The following is a 17,971-nucleotide window of genomic DNA, read 5'->3' as shown; positions in this document are numbered from 1 at the left end:
TACTTTATGGGGTCGGAATCGTTTCATTCCACCTGTTACATACATTTGTACCTTTACTCCACGAGTCTTGAGTCTTAATTTAAAGCGATTTGAAATTTGTATATATGAAGATCTTAAAAACCTTGCAGGACTATCGATATCTGTTTCAAACTAATCAGTCAGCGTTGTTCTACCATATCACCATGTTTTTTTGTGCATTTGCCTTTTCATTATAATGAAAACAAAAACATACATATGGTTCTTAGCGCTACGACAAACACATTTTGCCGATTTAATTTTATTTCTGCCATTTAATCCTAATTAATATACACTGTTGTTCTTAGGTTAGACGCACCAACTTTTATTTTAAATAAAATGCTATATTTATAATAATGCTTATTCTAATTGTCCAAAAAGCTTTTTTTATCAGAGTTCGAATCTTGTTCGAAAAATATGTGCTCACAGCTGGTTGATTTGCGAAAAAATAACTGTACCTTCGAAGATATCAGAAATTTCTAAAGCGTGTTTTCTGTTGGTCATTGAAATAGACGCACTTTAGATTTCATTGTCTTGCGTAAACAAGTACAGTTGTTTGTATTGAGAAAATATTAAAAATAAACAAATAAATTGTTTTAGAGCTATATCAAAAGTAAAAATGGGAAAATCTGGTGTTATAAGCTTATTAGAACGACAAAAAGTAGACTTTTTTCACTCGCAAAGACTGTCCAATCGAAAAATTGCCAAAAAGATATATCGCAGCTCCAGGATTGTTGATAGATATTTAAAAGATCCAGAGGAATATGGAAAAAACTTTAAAGGAAAAAAAGAGCACATTCTGAACGAACAGTACGACAAATTGTTAGAATTGCATCAAATTCGACTAAGTCCGCAGCTAAGATTAGGGAATTAGCCGGAGTAAAAGCAAGCCTTTTAACTGTTCAGCGTACAATCAGAAATGCAGACCACCTAAAGCGTCTAAATATCAAGAAAAAACCTCCACTAAATGCAATACGCAAAGAAAAACGGCTTCGATTCGCGAAAGAATACATGACGTGGGATGTTCAATCTGACAATCGGCTTAATGATTGGCGTTCTGTTGTTTTTACTGATGAAAAACGTTTTAATTTAGATGTAAAAACATTAATATCATGACTTGGCCACCATATTCTCCGGTCTTAACGTAATTGAAAATGTTTGGGGCTGGCTAACGCGGAAGGTATACGAAGGAGGAAAGCAATACGAAGATAAGGAAATATTAACTGCAGCCATTAAACGTGCTTGGAGCGAGATTTCGTTGAAATACATAGATTCCCTGTATTATTTTATGATGGACAGGATATTTGAAGTTATTGGTAACAAAGAAGGCAGTACTCATTGCTGAAATATTTTTTTTTATTTCTAATAAATCAAATATTAACACCAACTACAAATTTAAGTTAAAAAAAGTTACTTTAAAAAAAATATATTAAGCTAAGTGCGTCTATTCTATTAACCAAGAAAAATGTGCCTTATATTAAGTTGCTTATTATTAAATAACCAAGGTTTTTGCATATTCACTTTTTTTCAATAATCATTAAAAAAATAAATATAAAACAAATTTGTTTGAAAAACTGAGTGCGTCTAACCCAGGACCAGAAGTGTATATAAATGAGCTGTGGACGTTTCACATCTAAAAAGTATAGCGCTAATCTTATAAAAAAAAGTCTTGTACTTATTCTTATTGTTCCACTTTCGACAAAAATTATATACTTTTCTAATTGAGTTAAATAGCACATGTGTTTTACAATCCAAATACTTTATATTAAAAAGAATTGTTCAAAATGAGTTATGTGTCAGTTGGTCGATTATTCAATGCAGCGTGCAATAGGCTTTTGGCGAATGCTCATGGCAAACACCTATTTTTAAAGCAACTTATTATACCTAACTACGCCGCTTTACGTAATACTAGTTTTTTTAACAAACGTAAGTGTAAAAATAAATGGTGTTGCGTTAATTTAAAGCGGCTTAAGTTTCAATGAAATAAAAGCTTGTGCATTCATACATATTCATGTACATTAGTACATATATATGTATGTATACCAGTATACATACATACGTGCATGCCAAGCATAAGTACATAGTTTATTTATCCCACTTTAACCCCAAATAAAATGGTTAAAACAAAATTAAAAATGGTATAAAAAGCATATTTAATTATCTTTTCATAGACATATATATTCGGACTTTATATAAAATTAAAAGAAAAAAAACCGCAAATTAGGAATAACTTTTTTTTTGGTAGCTGCACGAAATAAGCTGCGATCCACTTTACTTTTAAACGGATTTGGTAAACCCTCTTACTATACGAGTAACGGGTGTAAAAATCCATCCATATTTATTATATTCAGGTCAAAGTTTTAGATTGAACATAAATATTTTCGTTTTTTGTCTATACTTAAATATTTTTTAAACCTATTTAATTCCAAACAATATTTCAAAACTATTAACACCTCGCACGAAAAGGGACAACACTGTCAATTAACAAACATGCCTGTAAGAAAATGATAAGTTTAGCAACATACGGTGCTGAAATCGGTAACGGAGTAACGTGTGTTTCTGGGAAATGTTATATTTATATTTCAGAACATCTTAGCTTGGTCCCTGACTTAAACCTGTGATTTTTTTTCGTTTTAGTACCTGCTGAAGACATTTGGCGTGGAGTAACTGCAGTAAGCAATGCTGGAAAAAAAAGGGGTCGTGGGAAAGGAAGTGGAAAGAAAATTGCAAAGGATCTCAACAAAGGCCAAACTATCGGCTTTGGGATGAGTGGTCGCATTTGGCCTGGATTAAATTCACCCGTCATACGTGGAAGTGAACTCATTTATCATCAGAAACTTGTCGAGAACTCTGATAGAGAAAATAGAATCATGAAATTTCGTGATTCAATTGGAAATTTTAGATTGATAAAATTAAATCCAATAGACAGAGGTTGGTCTGGAAGCAAAATGCCTGGGCGAAGTATTGGAGCGCCTGAAGCTGTTGGCGAGGAGGATTTTATATCATTCGACACTCGGGTTTTGGAAAACAAAATTGTGTTCATTATGAAAGGAAATATGGGAAGGAAAAGAAGATATTCAGTCTTATCCATAACGGGAAACGGTAACGGCTTGGCTGGATTTGCTACTGTAAAAGCAACAGATGTTCGAACGGCTCTTAGAAAGGCGAAAAATCGAGCGGCACAAAAATTAGTGAGCATAAGTCTTTGTGAAAATAGGACTATTTATCATGACTTTCGTACAGCTTTCGGAAAAACCAAAATCTATTGTTTTAAAAAACCTAATGGGTATGGTTTAGTATGCCATCGGGCAATACAAACAATTTGTAAAGTAATAGGTATACAAGATTTATACGCCAAAATTGAGGGATCTACGAACTTGCAGCATATTGTAAAGGCATTTTTTATTGGTCTTATGTCCCAAAGGTCTTATCAAAGTATTGCAAATGAAACAAATTATAACATCGTTGAGCAGCAAAAGGCGAGAAATAGATTAACTGAAGTGAAAGGAACGCCATTTTATAATCCAACTCTCCCTCTTAACAACCACGAAATTGATTATATGCATTTCACATTAGGAAATAAAATTGTTTTAAAGAAAAAAAACATTTCGCCATTCTATGTGAATACAAAAGGACACGATCTGCATCAAATTAAATCAGAGCAATTTCGGAACCAAGCTAGTATCCGACTACATAAACTGGTCAATTTATATGAGCAACTGAAGAAAACGTAAATATATGTATATAATATTAAAATGTAGTTTCATTGTTTTTTTTAAATCCTGTCTCGATAAAAGAACCTAAGTCATCATGCATATACATATGTATGTGTGTATGTGGGTCTACGTTTTGTTTTACACTTTAAATAAGGGGTGCTTATATACGTCTAACTGCAGAGCATTTACTAACACAAAACGTGTACATATATAGTGACACTTTTGTATTGGCTTGCAGCTGTGCCCAGAGAGAAAGAAAAGGTTTACCAATTCCAAAAAAAAAAAATAGGCCCGCGAGCGCTCAAAGCTTATGGCCAAGCATTTACTCAGTGCATTAGGAAAAATCACCTCGACCTACGGTGTCACAGCAAATAATTTATTCGTACACCCAAGAGTTGCAAGCTTATTCCTTAATATCTCAAATGAAAGATAAAAAATTCGAGCAAATATTTAAAACATAATATTAAAAAGTTTTAAAAGTTTATTAGATCATTTCCTTAATATCACAAATAATTTTTACGCACAAAAATTAGTCGTACACTTCTTATTCTTGACTTGAAAGCAAAGGTAATCCGCGATTCTTTCTTGAACTCTACTTCGGAGGAAGCTTCGGTGTGCTATGCTGAACATTAAAAAACAATAATAAAATTATATTTGGAGAATCGCAGTTATCCCGAAATTGGTAAAATAATTAACAAGTCACCTTAAAGGTGTATCCAAAGTGGGATAAAAAAACACGTAAACTGAAGAACTTAGAACATGGAAAAGATGGAAGGTCCAAGATATTGGCACCACTCAATTGGCATAAAGAACTACAGCATTACAAAATCTCTGAACAACATCTACAACAATTCTATAAACCATAGAGAAGCTTTCAAAAGAAAAGTTTGCTCCCAAACCATCGGAAACACCCTGTACAATGCGGGTATATATGGTAGAGGTGCTCGTAAAGAACCATTGACCGTTGATTATAACAAAAAAATGTGTTTGGAGATCGCATGTAAGCAGGCCGGACTCATTTTGGGAAAACGGTATTTTTAGTGACGAATCAAAAATTAATAATTAAGGTCTCGACGGCCCTTTTAAATTATGACGAAAGGCAAATGAAGCCATGAAGGAAAAAACTTGAGCCCAACCAATTAAGCACGTTGGCAAGAATGTGATAGTTTATGGGTGTATAGCTGCAGGTGGAGTGGGTCTAATGGTCCTTACGGAAGATAAAATTAATAAATTTATGTATAAATACATTTTAGGTCAAAATTGAATTCCATGTGCCCTTAAACTTGGACAGAATCCAGCGTCTTGTATATCAATAAGATAACAACCCGAAATATTTGTCGTATTTAGTGCAAGAGTGACACCGCTACTAAACTAGAAGAGATATCAAAAAATGTGATGATACTAACTAAAAAATAGGGTACTTCAGACGCAATTAATAATGGGTCTGACCTCTATTATTTTTCTTGGCGGATTTAAACGATTTTTGAAGGATTTGACCAATTTTTTTTTTATTTCCACGGGAATTTCAAGCCATTCTTCCTTTCAGTTCATTTTTGTTGGAAATTTGCTTTTTCCGAATTGACATGACTAAAATATAATATTTCCCAAATATTCTATCACTTTTAAGTCAGGAGACTGTACTGGTTTTTTTTACCACATGGGGGAAGTTCCAGACCAATTAAAGCTTTACATTGCCAGCAGTGCGCTTTGGGTCTTTACCTTGGTAGAATCGGAATCTATCATTTATTCCCAAAGTTTCTGTACTTTGCACCAAATTTTCTTTGAAAATAGTTCAATATTTATTAGCATCCATGATTAGTCATACAGGCCCAAACCATAGCAGGACCACCGCCGTGCTTAGCCGCTGCTTTTCTGTTTTTTGTTGGGACGCCGCAAAACATATTTCCTCCCATGGGACTCAAATATATAACATATGGATTCGTCCTTAAATATAACGTCGTTCCAGACCGAAATCGGACGAATTTTACGCGTGCCAACTTATTTTTAGCACTAATTAAGTTCTTATTTCTAGAAACTCGATTATTAAAGTTATGGTTATGCAAAGTGCTCCGAACTGTACCTGTGCAATATTTTTTGCCAAATTCGTTCTCAATTTCCGCAACTATTTTTGGACAAAATACCTCGGGGCTTTTCTTCACTTTTCGGACAATACGTCTGGAGCAACATATTCAACCCATCCACAAAACAAAACACTAATAACAAAGTTGAAATTGCTCAGCTCTTCTGCATTAATTTCTCAGAAACCTCCTCCGACAGCAATTTTTCAAGCACCTTTATTAATCACAAACAAACGTCACTCAGCAATACTATTAATCTCTCACATATTCCTAGAAAAAGAGCAACCGAAAAAGAAAACCAGCAATAAGTAATTCAGCAGCACTGCAATAGAATATTCAGCAGCATTAACCACATTAAAACAACAAAAAAACAGAATTATTAACCTCCAAAACGCCATACTAAACAATTACATTCCACAAATATACAAAAATAGCTTAATAATACTGATACTAAAACCAAACACAGACAAAATCTTGCTTACCGTCCGATCTCACTAAACTTATACCTAGCAAAACTACTTGACAAAATAATAGCAAAACGGCTGTGGTGGTTTGTAATAAACGACAAACTATTCCATATAGACAGTCTACTACTCATAGACCACCTTTTAGCACGAGCTCTCTGAAGAAAAAACCACGCATTTATCATATCCGTAGACTTCGCAAAGGCCTTCGATAGAATTGGCATCCACTCTATACTTGACCAACTTGTATCCTGGAAAACTGGCCCAAAAATTATTAACTACGTACGAATCTGCATGACAAATAGAAAACTACTAATGCACAGTGACTCTGGCATCTCCTCCTTTCAACCAATGCAAGACGGCATTTCTCAAGACTCCCCACTCACCTTGGTCATTTTGTGATTGCATATTAGTATCAGAAAAACTCACACTTCACCCGAACATTAGCAGATCATCCTAAAATCCTAAATAACAAAAAAAACCTAAATCCGATAATATCCACTATTACACACTGGGCAGAATACTCCGGAGCCATGTTATCTACCACAAAAGGCAAACACCTCCATGTTTGCAGAAAACATAATTGTAACTCCACCATAACAACAGGAAACACGCAAATGCTAGAAGTAACATCATTAAAAATCCTAAATATAGATGGAAAATTCACACGGAACTACTAAACAACAACCTAAAACTGTCCCTCAAGCGCAATGTTTAACTGCAACACATCTACACGCCTAAACGTAACAAAAGCAACCATCGTCTAAAAAGGAGACTACAGTCTTCCAATCTACACAATACTGCGCAAAGTAAAGTCAACAATCAACAAAGCCTTTAGAACTGCCCTCGGAGCCTTCAGAACCACCCCAACAAATAACATACTTTGCGAAGCAAATGCAGACGCCTTAGAAGACAGACGAGAGTTCCATATGTCAAAAATCAGTTAACGCCAAAGCCCCACCAATAATTAAAATGTTCAAAGCATATCGCCCGCCAAAACGTCCACAATACAAATCAACAACATATCGTATTATAGAATACTCACAAGTCCACCAATTTAAACAATTAACACCATCTACACAAACCACACCGCCCTGGAACACAAGCCTTCTAAAAATAGACATACCGCTAACGGATCTCAAGAAAACGGCATCACTAGCCTGGCAATCACAAGCGAAACTGAATGCATCATACTTTATCACCTACCACACTACTCTTCAGTGTTCTCCGCAGAGCTACTGGCAATAGTAGAAGCACTGTAAATACATATATAATATATATATATCGGCGCCCAGGGTACTTGGTTCATCTTTTATTATATTCTCCGCGATAGCGTAGACTCATTAAGCTCAACTGACTATTTCATACACCGTGTTGTGTCGTTGGCGCTCGCATACTCACTCGAGTCCTCAAAACATTGTCCTCTCTGTCTTATTCAAGATTCTTGATATCTACGATCGGACCTCACTCAGCAGCATAGTGTCTCTGCCTCTGCTGCCGTGCTTTTCGCTCAATATCATCTATCAAAACAGAAGCGTGTAATTTCCCGAATTCATATTGCCTTTGAAAATGTACTCGCCTACGAATACTAGGAATCACGTTGCGACATTTATATATCCTTGATCAGTATCAATAGCGAAGTCGATTAAGCCATGTCCGTCCATCCGTCCATCCATTGAGATTAAGCAGCCAGATTCTTGAGGTCCCTTCTTTACAGCATCCAACGCCCACAAACCGCAGAAAACTGTGGCGTCCATAATATTAATAATAATAATAATATTGGTTTGACCTTTAATAACATATTTTTGTTAATATGAAGTGATATTAAAAAGTTTTTTCAAATCGGAACATTATTTTGCTTTTTATAATGTTGGTTATAAGGCCTCACATGTACGGTGACGTCACAATCAGTTACCCAACATGCTTTTTCTGAAAATAGGTGGCGACTTGTAAATTATCACCAGCAAAATGAATAAGTCTTCACCAACTACATAACTTTTCACCAAATCTAAATCTATACATATATAAATGACCGTGTATGTTTGCTATAGACTCGTAAACGGCTGGGCCGATTTTGATGAAATTTTTACCTGTTTAAGGGGGCTCCGGGCGTGTTTAAAAATCATAAACGAGGAAAATTCGCAAGCATTTAAAGTTAGGAAAATTGATTGAAAATTTGGAAAATGAAGTAAAGTTGGCAGGTCTGATCACTTCTAGTTGGGTGTTAACAGCTGAGGGAGTATGTTGCAACTCTCTAAAAATTAAGCTGCCCTTTTTAAATTTAAAATTTTATTTATTTTTTTGAAGGGTTTTTTTTAAATTTTTGTAAATTGTAAAATTTATTTCATTTATATATAAGTTAACTGTAGTCAGCAAGACCAGAGTACTTGACCGTAGTTACGTCAACATTTTCGCGCCTGCCAAACTGCCGACAAAGCCGGACGCTCGTGCACAGACGGCAAACATAGCGTAAACATTTTATTATTCCAACTCTGACTGAGTCCAGCAGGTTAAGAAGGACAGTCACCCTTCCATCGTAATCATCCTAATTCGTCGATAGATGACAACAGCCAGCCGAGAACCTACACGGAGACGGCTGCGAGGGAATCTCTCAGAAGGACAATACTCACCGAGTGAACTTCGTAGGAGAAATATATTAATTTGAGTTCAAATAGTGTTATCTATTTACCCTACCGGACGAAACAATATTAAATAAAAAGTGATGGCTGCGTAACGCAGCTGAAAAAATACACACACAATTCACAGAAAATGTAAGTGGGCCACACACATTAAATTCTGTCCCTATTACGATAATGTGGAACAAAATAAAAGGTACAAATAAACAAAGTGGGTTTTAGAAAAATCTCAATATTTAAATTGATGGCCGTAGTTTGTTTATTTCTTATTGTGTCCGGTGGAGGAAATTTACCAATAACCCCAATATTTAAAACTTAAAAATATAACAATATTGCACATTGTTTTCCCTGAAAGATCTTTTTTTAACAAAGAAATAAATAATAAACACATAAGTTATAGTGCGTAGTAAAATTTATTTTTGCCCTATAATTTTTTTGTGTGTAATGACGAATTGTTATTTTGCCTAATACTTCAGTGACTCTTTTTTCTCACTGTGTGCTTAATATAAATTTCATACTGCGCCGCGTACATTGTTTGTGTAGCGCTTTTGCATACGCGCGCAGAATTCCGTGCAGTTAAATTCAGCTGCCCGTGGGCGATCTATGCCTTCAATATAAAAAAATAATAAATAATGCAAAGACATGAATCTTTCTTTCAACAATTTGGGATTCTTTATCGTTAAAATTCTTTATCGCGTCACATGAGCTCCCCTTTCCTGCAATATAGGGATAATAGACAATACTCAAGTGACCCAGGGGTCTGAGAGTGAAGAACAGAACCAGATCTCACCCGTACGTTGCTGCCCCCCAGGCCGCCTACAAACATGGATTCCGAACAGCTCCAGTTCGTTATACAGGCCGCCGTTTGCATTGCGCTTGCAGAACAGGCCGCCCAAAATCAGCTCACAGAGCAAGCGCTTAGGCAGCTAATTGAGGAGTTGCCCGGGCAAGTAGCGGCAGTAAGCGTCATAACCAGTCCCGACCACTCAGGCAAAAGCATTTGTAGACATAGAAATACACGATACCAAACAATGCAACGAGCCTTTAGATGCCGTAAAATGTCTGCCAGAATTTGCGGGGACGCAAGAGTCTTACGTATCTTGGCGACAAGCAGCTGTAGCGATTATAAGACGCTTGGACAAGCGACCGATGCATGTCATCGAGCAGGAATTGGGCACCCTAAGACAGGGCTAACCTTATTACAATGAGGTCGAAAAGAAACTCACCTTATTAACAAACAATGTCAACATATCTTACGAAGCTGCTATGGCAAAAGTATTGTGGGACAAATTCCGCGAAGATGCTTTGCGAGTGTTCATCTCCGGGCTCAAACGCAACTTTACAGATGTGCTCTTCTCAGCAAAGCCCAAAGACATGCCGACGGCCCTCGCCTTGGCACAAGAAGTCGAATCCAATCTTGAGAGGTACATCTTAGCAACAACGTTTGCAAGAAGTCCAGAGAATAAGGATCGTAAGCCAGCTCCCCAGACGCCAGAACGTCAGCAGGACAAGATCAACCAGGCCAATAATTTGGCACCAACAAAAAACCGCACTTTAGTAGGCAACACAAGGCGAAGGTTTATTCTGAACCGCGCAACAATAGGCCCCAACAGGAACCTATGGATGTTGACCCATCCTGTTCTAGGATGTTACCCTCAGCACCAGCTTACCAGAATAGGATGACAGCTACGTCTGACCGAACGAACATACAAAAGAACCAAAGGGTTAACCACATCAATGAGGAACAGGCAGGAAAAAATTATGCCAGCGTAGCCTCCAATGCAGCATCGAAAATCGAAGATGCCATTGAGGAATACGATTCAGATGCAATTAATTTTTTAGAGCAAACTCCCTGCTACCCTATCTCACACGGAGAGTAGCGGGGAACGTTAAGAAATTCCTTGTAAACACGGGAGCATCGCTTCGCTGATGTCAAGTTTACTAACGTAGATTTCTCTAGTGCACGCCCTTTCATTAGAGACGCCTTCATAAAAATGCTAAAGATCAGAAAAAAGGCCTTTGCAGCCCCTAATGAGGCTCTGCCACACGTCAGTGGTACCCACCATAAGAACAGAGAATGAAGAGCCCATTTATGTCAAACTGTACCCATACTGATTTTGTCAACAAAGAAATTCAAAAACTTTTGAATAATGGCATAATTCGAAAATCCAATATGGATAGTAGACAAGGGAATTGATGAAATATGCAACAAAAACATGCGACTAGTAATCGACTTTCGCAAACTTAATGAAAGAACGGTGTAATATTGTGATAAATCATAATACGTTGTCTGAACTTTTATTCGCAAACATTTATTCTTGAAAGCAAAAAGCTGAAGTGAGCAGCGATAGGAGTATATATACCACGAGACGGTAAGAGCCAGTCGTCTGCGTGGGAATGCATGATCAGCATTTTAGGGCCGGCTCGTTGGCGGGACACTTGAGAAGGAATGTGTTAGTCTGTATGGGCATATATAATGTATGTAAAAATATAATTAAAATTATATACTCCGCTCGCTACACCTCCCCCGTTAAAATGAATGACGTATATTTATGAAGTCATTCTAAAATAGTTGTAAATGAATAAATATAAAGTCAAAACAAAATTGAATGAAATAGTATGGAATGATATGATGATGCATATATGTTGGGTGTTAAATTGTTTTTATGTGGGTTCTTATTTTTAATTAACAAATTTTTTTTTTGTGTTAAAATAATATTAAGTTAAAAGAAATCAAGAATTAATTAAAGGATATAAGAAACCTTTGTATGTTCTAACATATACATATATATTTATTTAATTATGTTGTATTATCTTTGCTTACTATCTGGTTTTTTCTTATTGTCTATGATTTTAACATTATTCCTATCGTCTATACCTATGACCTTAAAGGGTCCTAAATAATTTCGGTCTAATTTGTGACCGGTTTCATTTTTGAGTTTTTGAGGTCTCCGATTTTTAGGTCGAAGTTATTTACGTCTTTGTCTTCATGTTATTTCGGGGACAGATCAAGAAGAGGTCAAAGCATCTCAATAATGGGACGGTGGTAGGCCCACTCAATAATGCAGATTTTAGCGATGGGTGTCACGGTCAGTCCATTTCTCAGAACTCCATGGTGATATGACGTATCAGGTCAGTAGTCCGCCAGTTATTTTTGCAGCAGCGTCATTGACGATTAGCATGTCCTCGTCCAGCGAATCCAAAGGCAGGATATGGATGGATGGATTCTGTTTAACCAGGATCAATAACACTGGTACCGGTTATGGGTGTGCATATTGAATTCTTCAAGGTTGTTCCTAAGGCTATCTCGCAGTTAGAGACGTCCAGAATTCGCTCCCGCAGTCGGCTATCGTGTTGTGTTGATCTAAATCAACGTTACGTTATTACGCTGAACGGGACACATATTATATTTTGGGCAAAACGAGTTTCGGTTTTGGGAACTTAACTAGAGAATACAAAAGATTATTTGTCTGAAATATTTTACTTTAAACACCGCCAGCACATCTGTCACACTGACATTTGTAAGGTGTTCATTCTTTATCACTTTTATATCAGTGTTATAAAAAATAACCGGGCTCAACAAATTTACTTTTCAAAGTTATGTCTGTAATTTAGTTTTTCAATTCAGTTATTAATGCGGAATGTTTATAGTATTATAGTTAATAGTGTATTTCTATTGTGCCCACTACTAATTTCTATATCTAAACCTATCTTAGGTTGTCTTTATGGACCACTCTCCCTTTGATTAAAACCGTTGTCCCTAGGTCTGCCTCAACGGTTTCCTCGGAACAAAGTGGTAATAACTTGTTACCTAGCCGTTTATTCTTTTTTAAACAAACTCTGTCTCCTACCTGAAAACTAGTGTACTATGAAAACGTTCTATCGTCCCGTTTGATGTGCTATGCAGAGGGGGGGAATTTGCAATACTAATTCCAAAATTCCCTGTTAAGATTGATTTTATAGTTTCGGAATTAAGTGAACGTTCGTTGTCGCAGTATAGGGTTTTTATTTTTGGAAACAGATTGACTAGTTGAAGTTACGGTGTTTTAATGTCTATAATTGATCGCGAGCTGATGGGTTGAACGGAGGCAAACTTAGAGAACTTATCCACGGAGGTAAAAAAAATTTTCCGTTCGTAGAGAAAATATCGACGTGTAAAATGTCTCCTACGTAGGTTAAGATGGGTGTTTTAGCAATAGCCTGTCTTTTAGGATGACGATTGTATTTCCCTTTCGAGCATACTCTACAATTAGTTATTACTTCAGTAGCAATCTTTGTCATTTTGGGAAAGTAGTAGTCTGATAGTACTTGTTTAACGTTTTCTTGAGTCGCGCGATGTGCTCTGTTGTGTTCAGTCACAGCTATTTCGAGTTGCTCTGATTTGTCGGCTATGTCAATTACAAGAGATTTCGAATATCTAAAGACTGTCGAGGGGAATTTACCGGCCTGTCTGTTGTTTCAATGGTATATGTCAGGGATTCTTCACTGTGAATAGTGGCGGGGTTAGAGTCACCACTATCCTCTAGCGCGTTTAAATGTTGGCGGGAAAGAGCATCCGCCACTAGGTTCTGTTTGCCAGGGGTATTAACGACCGTGGCATTGTGCTTCAGTCGTTCGAAGGCCTCTTTCTGGACGAGATATAAATTTATCTTGATTCCTAGTCTTATTCGCACCTACTTTACCATTGTCGCTCTTTAGAATGTTCGTGAGAGGACGAGCAATGGTAGCAAACCCTTTTATAAAATGTCTGTATAAGCGAGCAAGCCCCAAAAATGATCTAAGATTAAATAATGTTTTCGGTGGCTGGAAGTTTCGAATGGCTTGTAACTTTTCTGGGGAAGTTTTAATACCCCCTCATGACACTACAAAGCCAAGGTGTTCAACCCTTTTTTTAAAAAAAATTTATATTTCTCCTGGGACAAGCGCATACCGGCGGTACAAACAGACGTGTTTAATGTGATCCTCCTTTGATTTAGAAAATATTATGAGGTAATATATGCAGACTTAACAAAATTTTCCTATGACGTCTCTTAAAACATCATCAATTGCCTTTTGAAAGATACTGGGGCGTTTTTTAGCCCGAAAGGTAGTCTGCAGAATTCGTACTTTCCATTGTTTATTAAAAAAACCGTTTTCTTTCTGTCTTCTTCCGCCAGCTCTATCTGGTGGAATCACGAGTTAAGGTCCGATGTCGTGAAATATTTGGCCTTTCTCAAATTGGACAGTATTACAGAAATATTAGCAATCGGGTATTTATCGTCTTCGGTATTTTTATTTAGTTTCCTAAAATCAATGACTAACCTCTTTTTCCTGTAGCCCTCTTTGTCAACACCCTTTTTATCTATAACCCAGAGGGGGTTGTATGGTGATTTTGACGGTCGGATAATGCCATCAGCAAGAAGTTGTTTAACTTCAGTGTTGACAAAATCCGATACTCCCTGAGCGTAGGGGTACATTTTTGAATAAATAGGTTCCTCATCCGTTGGGATTGTGGCAACCGTGTTTATGTTATACGGGAGGGACTCGTTAGGGTCCGCAAAGGCTTTTGATCTTAAACGGATCATTTTTTGAAATGAATTTTTTATGATTATCGGTACGTCCTTATCATCAGCTTTTACAAAATGTACATCTTTATTTATTTATTATTTATTTAACAAAATTAAATCTAGTATACAATTCTAAATCTAATACATTTCTTAAAGAGTACTAGCTGCTAGGGCCTACGACTCGAGATTAAAATTATTAAATTAAAGATACTTAAATATTTAGGTTGGTTCTAATGACAAAATGGTAAAAGTTCATAATGGTTTCTTGTGAAATTATATTTAAACTATCGGAGGGTTTTTTCTGGCCGAAAATCAGGGACCTGACGCTCTCCAGAAGACGGCATGAGTTGAGTAGATAGTCAATTTCGAGGTGTTCGCCGCAACGGCAGACGGGACGTGGTGTTCCATTAAGGATATGTTCGTGTGTTGCACGGGTGTGCCCGATACGAAGGCAGATGAATGTTGAACATGCCCGCTTTCCAAGGTGCCCAGGCAGAGAAATTTTTGTGAAGGTATTGTTGATGGAAAAATATCGGTGGTCATATAGGTCCCATTCTCTGGATTGTTTGTCCTTAAGGTGGAGACGGATACGATTTCTTAAGTCCTTGTTGAAAGGAGTAAAAAGAAAGGATGGTTTAGCCGCATGTCCTTTGCGGCCTGGTCTGCTAGTTCGTTACCATGGATACCTTGGTGGCTGGGCGTCCATACAAGGGTTATATTATTAAAAGAAGAAAGCCGTCTTGTCTCCACGATTGTGGGATCGGTTTGTCCCCAATTCCGTATAAAGATAAGGTGGAATAGCCTTAGCCGATAGCCTTATCGGTACAGATTACAAAGTGTCCCGAGTGTTTGGTGGCAAAGAGACAGGCTTGTAATATGGCGAAGGCTTCCGCAGTAAAGATGGAGTTGTAAGGGGGTAGCATTCCACCCGAGATTATTTTGCCATTGCTGTCAACAACAGCAAAGTTAGTGTCGTCGTCTGTTTTTGATCCATCGGTGTAGAGCCAAGATTTTGTGCCGAGTTTTTCTTGTAGGCATCGAAAGCGGGTCTGGAATTCAGGTCTGGTGGTATTATTTTTTGAGCCGTTGTACATATCAAGGATCACATTAGCTTTTGTGCTGTTCCAATAGGCTGGTAGCTTAGTAGTATTCCTATGATTGGGCGGGGGAAGGCCAAGCTGCGTTGTGAAGCTGGCACACCGCCTAAGCGTTGATATGACTTTTTAATTCCGTTTTTGCTTTAACATGGCTGAGAAATCCTTCCTTAGTAGAGCATTTTTTGTTAAATGCATATTGCAAATGAGCTGCATGGTCATTTCTTCTCTGCGAGCCTGAATGCTCGGTAAGCCCGACTCAGGCAAATTGCATGCGGTAGGTGAGGTAGGAAAAGCATTTATAGCACGTCGGATTGCACCATGGTATGGAGCCTGCAACTTGTTTAAGTGTGATTTTGCACACCATCCGTAAACTGGTAGACCGTAATCTATTTTGGAGAGCATCAGGGCACGAGTAATTCCTATTAGTGTATTAATATGGATGTTAGTGTATTTGGATGACAAAAATTTTATAATGTTAAATCTGGGCTCGAGTTGTTTTCTTAGTTTAATACAATGCTGATCAAATAGGAGTTTGGTATCGAAGGTTAAGCCCAAAATTGTTAAACTTTTAAAATTTTCTATTCTTTTATTTTTAAAGTTAATATGGGAGAGAGTGCATCTGTGTTTGCGGCAAATATGGAGTAATTTACATTTTTCAATGGCTAGGGACGCACGCGAAATGGCTCCCCAGGAATCGATTTCACTTAATACATCTACAAATTTATCTTTAACAATATTTAAATTTTTTAGGCCTTTATAAGGTTATAAAGTCTTGGACCAACACCCCAGCGCTCAAGCTGACTAAGTACGGCATGAATCCCCACGCGATCGAAGGCTCTTTCAAAATCAGTCGCTAATATAGAGACGTGATTTTTCGTGGAAAGAGCGTTTGACGCGAAGTGTTGAATACGCAACAAGGCGTCCATAGTGCTATGCTTTTGTTTAAATGCAACTTGGTTCTGCGAGATCAGGTTATTTCGGGTGATGAACCACATAAGTCGGCGTTCAATCATTTTTTCTATAGTTTTTCCTAAACAGGATAAGAGGGAAATGGGGCGGTACCTGTTGATTTCTGCCGGAGGTTTATTTAGTTTGGGAATTGGGATGACAGTGGCTGATATCCAACTGTGTGGGTATTTTCCGGAGTTAAAAATTTGATTGTATACTCCTAAAAGCCTGGTTTTAAGGGAGAGTAGTATTTCCTTAAGCATTGGGTAGGATATCCGGTCAGCTCCTGGGGTTTTACCCTTTGACCCGGCTAATTCATATTCGATTTCGGCTAATGTGAAGTTTTTTTCTAAGCATTTGGCAGGTGATGACAGAGCTGTCAGAAGATAGGACTGCGATAAATAGGCGTCTTTTTGGTGTACGTATTCGGCTGAAAAGTTACTGTCAGCCGAATAGTTTGAACAAAGATGCCCGAACTCTTCTGCGATATCCTCAGAACCTGTTACGACACCTGAATCGCACTTCAAAAATCGAAACGGCTGTGGTGGTACGCCGGCCAGCCTCTTTACGTCGGACCAAACTTTTTTGGAAGACGATAAAGGGGATATCCTGGAGGTGAAATTTTCAAGACAAGTCCTTTTGGCCACAAGTACAAATTTTTTAAAAACTGCATTGGCTCTTTTATAATTTATCAAGTTGGTGTCGGACATTCTGGCTTTATAAACTGCGAACAGCTGTTGCTTTTCATTTCGAAGCCTCTGAAGGTTGTAATCCCACCACGGAACTGCAGCCTTGCGCACCGTTTGGTTTGTGGAATACTGCAGTTGGCTGCGGACCTAATCGCTTTTGTTATTTGTGCAACTTGGTGGTTTAAACAACTTGACTTCCAATCCAACGCTCTTCTTTCGCACATAGATCTATATGCATCCCAATTGGCTAAATCTATTTTAAATTTAGGTAGGGGAGGGGTAGGGGAGGTACTAAAATGTATGGAATAATCAATAGATATGGGGAAGTGATCACTACCGTGAAGGTTGGATAAGATTGACCAACTGCACCTGTGTGCTATCTGCGGGGTAATCAAGGAAAGGTCAACGTCGGTAAGGGAATTGTGTTTGGATAGATCTGTGGGAGATCCATTGTTGAGGACAATCAGATCTTGTTTCGATATTAATTTCTCGATTTTTTTACCTCTGGTGTTTGACTGACTAGAGCCCCATAGAGGGCTCCACGAGTTGAAGTCCCCCAGAACTATGTAGAGGTGTCTAACACTATCGAGAATGGCGGATAAGTCAGATGTTGTAAAACTTTGATTTGGAGGGATGTAAACATTGACAATCTGTACGTCAATGCTTACATTAAGCTCCAAAACAGAGCAGAGAATATTAGAGTCGATATTTTGGTGTAAGCGGGGGAGGTTTTGTTTGATAAGAATACCAATGCCTTGCTTAGCACTGATGTTCTGCGGTAA

The 17,971-nt window shown here is 37.6% G+C and overlaps 1 protein-coding gene and 1 pseudogene across 2 annotated transcripts; one reads left to right on the top strand and one right to left on the bottom strand.

Annotated features, from left to right (window-relative positions):
- Positions 1–17,971, bottom strand: part of LOC121530105 — a 164,417-nt pseudogene that overhangs the window by 108,657 nt on the left and 37,789 nt on the right.
- Positions 1,714–3,775, top strand: LOC108113826 (28S ribosomal protein S5, mitochondrial). Of its 2 annotated transcripts, XM_041818497.1 has the most exons (3): positions 1,714–1,941; positions 2,653–3,206; positions 3,259–3,367. In XM_041818497.1, the coding sequence occupies exons 1-3, from the start codon at positions 1,800–1,802 to the stop codon at positions 3,310–3,312; spliced, it is 750 nt and encodes a 249-aa protein (XP_041674431.1). In that variant the 5' UTR covers positions 1,714–1,799; the 3' UTR covers positions 3,313–3,367. The 2 variants fall into 2 exon arrangements, with proteins under 2 accessions (XP_041674431.1, XP_017080024.2); XM_017224535.2 differs by having other exon boundaries at positions 1,715–1,941; positions 2,653–3,775.

This window comes from Drosophila eugracilis, unplaced genomic scaffold (assembly GCF_018153835.1).
Source record: "Drosophila eugracilis isolate 14026-0451.02 unplaced genomic scaffold, ASM1815383v1 contig_2174, whole genome shotgun sequence".
Classification (NCBI taxonomy): Eukaryota; Metazoa; Arthropoda; class Insecta; order Diptera; family Drosophilidae; genus Drosophila; species Drosophila eugracilis.
The sequence above is the reverse complement of the archived record's forward strand: the minus strand, read 5'-3'. Positions and strand labels throughout refer to the sequence as shown.